We start from the raw sequence: 8,511 nt of genomic DNA, 5'->3' as shown, positions 1-8,511 counted from the left end.
TGAAAGATGTAACATGCTATATGTTGGATTAATTAAGGTTTATGGAACAACTACACATTATTTCCGCCCCTTTTATTGTCAAACAATAATAACACTTTTATTACACTCCAACAAAATAACACTTTTATTACAAGAACCGGCCAGTTTTAAACGATCAAGAAGTTAATAGGAAATCCTAGGCGGATTAAGGGTGGTTTTATTTTAGGTTTAAATATGTTGAAGGTTATTTGGTTATTGATCAAATTTTATCTTAATTTTTAATAAATTTTTTCATAATTTAAATTTTTTGATATATTGAAACTTTTGTTTTAAGTCTCTAGCATAAAGTAAATGATGACGAATTATCTTGTAAATTAATCTTCCAAACATCATCAATGATTGTATCTTATTATAGGTTCCATGAACCCACTTTTTATTTGTAGATATGATTCATATGAATGTTATTTTAAATGAAATATTAACTAAAATTAAAATCAGCATCATTAGACTAACAAATGCTGGAAATGTGAGATAACCTTACCAACATTTCTTCCTAAACATTACATGCCATAGAACTATTGACCGTAAAAAGAATACATAACATTAGCTTACTTAAAACAAAAAAGTTACTATCTTGGTTTGTGAATGAAAAAGAAAAAGAAAAAAAATGGTGTGACAAAAATATGTATAATATAGCATCTATTTGGGTTCAACTTTTGTTGAAAGTGTGTACCCCCCACTGTAGTCAAACGCACTACTACTACTATCATTGACATTGTCCTTCTTAGTGAAAGTACCATCAATGTAGGGATGCCTCATTCCACCCTTACCAACTCCAAAGTCAGTGGCAGAAGAGGATGCAGAGGTAGAGTTTGTGTTCATACCATCATTCTGCAAAATGGTTTCAAGTGCTTTCACAACTTCACTCATTGTTGGACGGTCTGCAGCTGATTCCCCAACACATTGCATTGCCAACTCTAAGAACCTCCCAAATCCTACGAGGTTTGGTGTGTTTCTTACCACTGGATCCATGAGTTCCCTCAAACCATTGTGTTCTTCATCATCCTTCTTATTCATCAGCATGCGCACCTCGCGGACAATGTACTTGCCCTTCTCAATTGGTTGCCTTGAAGTTATTAGTTCAAGCATGACTACTCCAAAACTGTACACATCACTCTTCTCAGTGAGTTGTTGGGTCATATAATACTCTGGATCCAGATAACCCTGCAGATGTTAAGCATTTCAACTATCAATCGGCAGTTTAAAAAACGAAAGGCTTAAATACTTTTATTTTTAGCTAAACAAAATTTAGGAGGGGGGATGGGACCCAGTCCAAGGCTGTGCCTCCCAGCTCAAAGAGCGCTGAGAGAAGTACTTACATTTACCTCACCCCAAAGGAATGAGCGGAGGTTCGAACCTGGGACCTGTTAGATAGACCTTATCCATTCAGTCAACCCCAAGGGGTTGCTTAAATACATTTTTTATCCCTGTAATTTAGTTTTTTTTTTTCATTTTCGTCCATGCAAATTATTTTTTCTTCATCTTAGTTCTTGTAAGATGTGTTTTTTTTTTTCAAGAATAATGAAAAAAAAATATCACATTTTACAAGAACTATTATAGGAACAAAAATAAAAAAATACTAAATTCAAAAAATTAAAAATATATTTAAGTCAAAAGAAAAGAGAAAGCAAAATGAAAGACACAACCATAAGATAGATTTTGTAACTGCAACTAGTAATTTCATATTAAATAAGTTAACATTTTTATTATCATGAATCATACTAGACATGGAAATCACTATCAAATTCACAAGATGACAACAATATCTATCTATTTATTTATCAAATTTAAAAAGATGCATTGTGCATTAGAATTTATAAATTGGGGCAAAGTTCAAACAATATACTTGTATTGCATTCTATATAATGCATCTATCTGTATAAAAGAGAAGGCTTGGGGGAGGGGGGGGGGGGGTGTTGTTAAACAAGAATGAAGATTTAAAACAACAAGAGGTGCAATGTTGCTCACCAATGTCCCTTTAACCTGAGTTGAAACATGTCCTTTCTCACTGTCTGATACAAGCTTGGACAAGCCAAAATCTGCAACCTTTGCTGTCAAATTTTCATCCAACAATATATTAGTCGACTTCACGTCTCTGTGGATTATGGGAGGGTTGGCAAGCTCATGTAAGTATGCAAGTCCTCTGGCGGAACCAAGAGCAATGCGGAGTCTCCTCTTCCAGTCAAGATGAATCTCAGATCTCCCTGCAACTCACATTGATTGTTTAAGGTGTTTTATTAATTCTTTTCTCTTGTAGTTGTACATAAATGCCAAAAATTCAGTTTTACAGTCTTTCAGAATGTGAGTTTGGACTAACTCAACCCCAAAAATTCTCAGGGGATGAGAATTGTCCCTCACTTATATATTCTATCTTTGTCTTTTCTGTAGCCAATGTCAGATTTATTTTTTTTCCAATATACAAAAACATGTGTACTACTTTGTCTTTGATATTTCTGCTCTATGCAAGATTTTTTACCAAACATGTCAATCAGCAAAACAGAATGTTAAGCTTGCCACTTGAATGTTCCTATACTGTGAACTAACCTGACAAACTCTCCCTAAGTGTTCCATTGGGCATAAATTCGTAAATCAACATTTGTTCCCCTTGTTCAAAACAGAATCCAACGAGACCAACAAGATTCTTGTGGTGAACTCTTGAAAGCAACTCAATTTCAGTCTTGAACTCTACGCCTCCTTGCATCGATCCTTGCTGAGCTCGTTTGATTGCAACTATTTTCCCATCAGGGAAAACCCCTTTGTACACCTAAAGTCAATAGAAAGGAATTATTAAACATTTAAAAGAACTTAGAAATAAGTGAACATAAAAGCAATACCTTGCCATAGCCACCAAAGCCTATCTCATTGCTTTCAGAGAAATTGTTGGAGCACTTTTTGAGCTCATCATAAGAGAACCATCTTGCTCCCTTTAATTGTGGTGCACCTCCACTATCCTTGCCACTTGGTGCCCATGATGCTGGAAGAAATAGATGGATGTGGTATAAGCAAAGCTGTTTATAGCTTTTTAAGTTTTGGAGGTTTTGCACACAATGATTCACAAAGTTACTCGAGTGATAACAAGAAAACAGGTACATTGAATAATTACCAAATGGTCTACTTAATCCAATGGCTCTCTCTGCACGCTTCTTTTGCAGAATTGCATATATAGCTAACCCTATGAGGCTCAGAACCAGAACTGTGCAGCCAATCGATATCCCAATAACAACACCTTTGTTAAGAGAAGCTCCTTTCTGGGAACCTGAAATACTTTACATTTAGTTGTGTATATCACAGTAACCAGATGTATATTGTAAATGTGATTTGTTTGTGTTACCTGGAAAAGGATAAGGAAATGCAATAAAGTAGTAAGGTCCAAACTCTTTTGGAGGCTTGTAAGTTTGATTACTCAATTCAAACCCAAGTCTTTGAACTTCTGACCTGTTAAAATATTGCCCTATTGGTGGAAAGAGTGCTAGTTGCACTTGAAGATAATCATCACTATTGAAGAAGGGGTTTTGTAAAGAAACTGAGCCAGGAGTTAGACCCAATTTCACCCATAGGCTCATTTCAAGTGAATGGAAAGTATTTACACTGGACAGTTCTCTGAATGAGGGTCCTCTAAAGTACAATGTTCCTACATATGGATAGGCACATTCACAACTTTGGGGGCTGAGCTTCTGATCAGGAGGACAAGATTTGCCTCCACAATTAGCCAAGCTAGTGGAATAGGGTTGCTTAGCTTGTTGCTGAAGTTGGCAGTAATTTGTATTTGAAAGAGCACTACCACTGCACACTGGATTTCCTATAAGACTGAAAAGCATGAGGTACACACATCAGAAAAAAAAAAGGCCTTACAAATGAAACATCATACAAAGTATCAGATTAAAGAGTAATAACTTTCTCACATCAATGTATTTTTGTATTGTGCACGGAATGTCACCGAGGAAATCTCATTTTCTTGCAAATCTACAAGCTGCAATTGGGGACAAATGTTGTCACCCATGTCGAATGTATTGTTCAATGCATTGTTTCGTAGTTTCCTGTGAAAAAAATTGAAAATATGAAAATTATGATGACTACCATTGTATTGTTTGTATAACTACTTATGATCAACATAAAAGTTAGGGACTTACACTTGCTGTATTTGAGGAATGTCAAAGAGTTTCGATGGAAGAGGACCTTGAAGGGATCCAAACTCCATAATACTTCAGCACATTGAAGATCAAGTGTGTGGAAAATCCTTGTTAGATAATATGTTTCTTCATAAGTTTAGGAAACAGATAGAAAAGGAGAAACTCTAATATGTAGTTAGACTTACAGAGTGGTGAGTGATGGAAGAGTTGTGAACCAAGTTGGAGCATCAGATGGATCAAAAGAGTTGTTACTAAGATCCCTGCACAGGGTTATAAATTGATCAGCATTATGCGAACAATAAAATCATATATAAAGAAACTAAATTGAAACACCAACCCCTTCAGATTACTTACACATAGTTGAGGGTATCCATTCCAGTTAAGTCAGGCAAAGGACCTATGAATTTGTTATGTGCTAAATTCCTGAAAGAGAACAAAACTATATAATTCTCCTCTAAAATTATTTTAAAATCCTTCCATATGTTCATATCTCAAATGTAAGTACCCACAATTCATTGATGTTTGTAAGGTTGTTGATATCTGATGGAACCTCTCCTGTCAGGAAATTCCTATCAAGCCGGCTACCATAAATTGGAATAATTCAGAAAAAGATCGTCAAAATGAAATCAAACAAAAAAGAAGAAAGAATTAAGCGAATAAGAAAATTAGAAATTTGAAGGAAGGAATCACTTACAGAACCTCAACGCTCTTAACTAGTACTAGTGTTGAAGGTATAGTCCCACTCAAATTATTTCCATCAAATAATCTGTCACAAACAAAAACAAATGTTCAAAAGTTAAGATTATAACCTTATACACACCAAATGATGCGAAAATAAAAATGTCAACTTACATGTGTATGAGTATCATCTCAGAGCTGAAGAGCTTGGGAGGAATGGAACCTGAGAGGTGGTTCTTATTGAAATGGCTGCATTAAATAGAAATCAGAACACTGTTGATATAGCACTCAGTGTAGCAACTAGAACTCGACAAAAAGATGAAAGTGGCGCTATTTTTAACACACTGCTCTTTGCTGCACAAACTAAAAGGTAATCACAAGTGTTAAATGAAAAAAAAAAAACAAGAAAGAAAAAACTCACAAGTGCTTAGCCTTTAAAAGAAGGTCTAATCCAGGGGTGTTGGAGGTTGAAACTGGGATAGGTCCTGTCAGCTGATTGTCTGCCAAGTCCAACCAATAAAGTTTGGAGAGATTACCCAATGAAGGAGGTATTTTTCCAGTGAAGTTGTTTGAATTCAAAGCCCTGTAAAGTTTGTTGAGATGGGTAAAGTTTCAAATTAATCATCCCAAAAGGATTATTCTGAAAAGGGGAAGGTTCACTTATGAGTTATGCATGTAAATGCTTTTCCAAGGTTATTCTTACAGGAAAGATAGCTCTGAAAGTTTTCCTAAGTCATCTGGAATATTGCCACTGAAGCTGCAACCAGCCAAAATCCTGAAATAGGGAAGGAAAGTCTTATGCAAAGCACTAGAAGTTGCTCTTGAAATGATATCATGAAATTATATTGTTTCTTGGAACTTACAAGATATTTAGATTGCTGAGGTCTCCTAACTGTGGGGAGAGAGGACCTGTTAAATCTCTATTAAATGACAAGTCCCTGCAGTTCAATAAATTTGTCAATGTTAATTAGCACAAAAAAATGCTATGGAAAAATATTTCTCCTTTTTCTATAACAAGTTAAGTCAACATTGTGGTGGCAATTTGCTTTAGAGATTGTGTCATTGAGGCCTGTTAGATTAGTAACATGGTGCAACTGATATCCTAGTCTATAGTTTCATTCCAAAAAGAAACAGAAAATCATACTTACTATTCACCAAAAAGAAAATCATACTTACAAGGATCTTAATTCTGTAAGTTGACCAATATCTCCAGTTAATTTACCCTTCAGGCCCATGGTTGACAGTCCCCTATATTTAAAATGCACATGACAAAGTATTTTTCTAACATTAGAAGCTGGAAAATGATTTAAAAAGATGATGAAATCAACATACTAAGGAACACAAGGATCAATAACATTTAATTGCTGAATTATTACAATGAAGTAACCCTTGATTTGTTGCAGGTCACTCCTTCCCATGGTGCTCCACACGGGTCATCTGATTTGTCCCAGCTGGGCGGTGTATGTTGCCATGCATCTTTTAATGATCTAAGTGCAACAACTGCAACAGCAATGTATAATCATTAAGCAAAATGCCCAGAACAAAAGCACAAGACGTAGTTAATATGAGTTAAATACATTTTTTGTGTCTGTAATTTAGTATTTTTTTTTCATTTTCGACCCTTCAAATTTTATTTTTTTTTTTTAATCCTTATAAAATATGTTTGTTTTGTTTTTCATCCTTAAAATGTTTTAGACAACTCTTTTTTCACTGTTTAAAACACTTTATTTTACTATTCAAAGCGTTATCTAAAACACTTTAAAAATGAAAAATAAAACAAACACATTTTACAAGGACTAAAACAAAAAAAAAAATTGTACAAACGAAAATGAAAAAAAAGTTAAATTACAAAGACCAAAAATGTATTTAAGCCAGTTAATAATTTCATTTACGGTTTCTTTGATTTGCTTGAGTTATTCAGCCACGGTGAGCTATTATAACTTTGATTCGTTGACCAACCTAAACAGCTTTGAGCAACATGAATTTTCTGCTTACCATAATAGCCAAGGAGAAATTAATATATATTCTTCTTGCCAAGAAGTTTACATTGGCCTAATTTGGGTTATGCACATAGTTGATGTATGTAGCTGACCTCACCTAGTAGAGCAAGGCTATTGGTCTTGTATAACTTCTATGTCTAAGAAGTCACACTATATTCATACATAAGAGTTGCTATTTTTATAGGTCTTTCTTTTTGTCTTTATGTTTAAAATAACTAAAAAGAGTGCTAGCAAAGGTTTCAACTGATATCATGTTCAATTGTAATGTAGATAACTGTAAATGCTGGTATTATGGACAGGAGAAAAGAATGAATGCAACATATACACAACTAGAAGAAATGCTAATGTTCACAAGTAGACGGTCACAAAAATCACTCATAGCATTGATGTGATTGATGAACATTTGATCACATACTGCCTTGTCCAAGATCCAATACTTTTTTTTGAGTTTCAAGGTCCAATATAAAACAATAACATATGCACAAGTTCCTAGGTAAAAAGTATGTAATAGTCTAATAAATATTTTATTTTCCGCATAAAACAAACATTCTCACTTTTTTTATGCATAAAACATTCATATTAGGTTCAAATCAGATCATGAGAAATAAGTAACCACTGAATAGAAGATGATTCAAGAAAAGGGGACCATATATATGCTTAAGGATCATGAGATACTATTGCAGATCATGTATAGATTTGGTAATCAAAACCGGTTTAATACCTCATTCCATAACTCTTGATGAACTATACATAGAAGATGACACCCCCAAAGGGACAAAATTGAAATATTTGACCAAGAAAAGGGATGGCATGGCACATTACCGTCTCGAGTATCAGTGAATGAAGAAATGACATGAATTTCAGCCCACAAGAGTCCCAGAAAGAGCAACACATAGAGGATTGTCATGTTAAGAAGAGTTCTCTTAGCTCCTCAACTTTTGCTGATTATTGTACAAATCTTAAAATGACTCTTGAAGTAAAACAAGGATATGCATTGCATGCAACATGTGCCAATACAAGCACCTAGGAGAAATGTTGCAGCTTAAGGAAGAGGAAGAGGAAGCAGACAAAAAATACCACTAGGCTTGAGAAAGGAAAAAGAAAGAAAAAAGCTTAAGTATGCTCTTTCTTACTCCATTTTATTGATTTTCCTTGTCTTAGAAGCTAATCTATCCAATCTCAATGTTGCCACTCCCCAAAACATCATCATAGTCTTTTTTTTCTCTTACTTTTCCTTCTCCAAACTCCAATTCCATCACAAACGTCTTGGCTTCCTACCGTTTTCTTCACTCTTCAACAAGTAGTGCCACATAAACGGAATAATGCTTTCGGGTTTTGAATCTAACATAGTTTGTCATCATTTTACTTTATTAATGACCAATAAAAAATATCTCTTGCAACATCCTATGGTTTTCTATTTCAGTTGATGTTACATCAAGTTATTGACAGCAGTTGGGTAGGTGTGAGATGGTCCCACCTCACTAAATAGTATAGATCTATCTTATCTATGAATTGTAGGGGAAAGTTTACACACGTTTATGCTCTTAAATGATTTTAAATTTGATATAATTATGTGTTACTTAGCTGCTATTTGTTGAAGAAAAGGAGCTAACAGCATAACTGAGTCCGCTAATGATCTCCCTATTATCTCCAATATAAAAAAA

General features: G+C 34.5%; 1 protein-coding gene across 1 annotated transcript; it reads right to left on the bottom strand.

The window, feature by feature from the left end:
* Window positions 1–443: 443 nt before the first annotated feature.
* LOC100782142 (leucine-rich repeat receptor protein kinase HPCA1) lies at window positions 444–8,211 on the bottom strand. The gene is made up of 19 exons (XM_003530487.4): window positions 7,670–8,211; window positions 6,224–6,347; window positions 6,024–6,095; window positions 5,711–5,785; window positions 5,551–5,622; window positions 5,269–5,430; window positions 5,022–5,096; window positions 4,864–4,935; window positions 4,679–4,750; window positions 4,524–4,592; window positions 4,355–4,429; window positions 4,170–4,241; window positions 3,942–4,076; window positions 3,371–3,846; window positions 3,143–3,295; window positions 2,874–3,013; window positions 2,584–2,803; window positions 2,008–2,243; window positions 444–1,203 (listed from the first exon to the last, which is right to left on the bottom strand). The coding sequence occupies exons 1-19, from the start codon at window positions 7,752–7,754 to the stop codon at window positions 679–681; spliced, it is 2,910 nt and encodes a 969-aa protein (XP_003530535.1). The 5' UTR covers window positions 7,755–8,211; the 3' UTR covers window positions 444–678.
* Between the last annotated feature and the right edge of the window lie 300 nt (window positions 8,212–8,511).

The sequence above is a fragment of the Glycine max genome, chromosome 8 (assembly GCF_000004515.6).
Source record: "Glycine max cultivar Williams 82 chromosome 8, Glycine_max_v4.0, whole genome shotgun sequence".
Lineage (NCBI taxonomy): Eukaryota > Viridiplantae > Streptophyta > Magnoliopsida > Fabales > Fabaceae > Glycine > Glycine max.
The sequence above is the reverse complement of the archived record's forward strand: the minus strand, read 5'-3'. Positions and strand labels throughout refer to the sequence as shown.

Excerpts from the sequence above, each read along its gene's own strand:
- LOC100782142 (XM_003530487.4), bottom strand. The coding sequence starts at position 7,754 with ATGACAATCCTCTATGTGTTGCTCTTTCTGGGACTCTTGTGGGCTGAA. Across the intron at positions 4,593-4,678 it reads CTTACAAACATCAATGAATT|GAATTTAGCACATAACAAAT; the intron begins GTGGGTACTTAC and ends GTTCTCTTTCAG. Across the intron at positions 4,242-4,354 it reads CTTCCATCACTCACCACTCT|TATTATGGAGTTTGGATCCC; the intron begins GTAAGTCTAACT and ends AATGTGCTGAAG.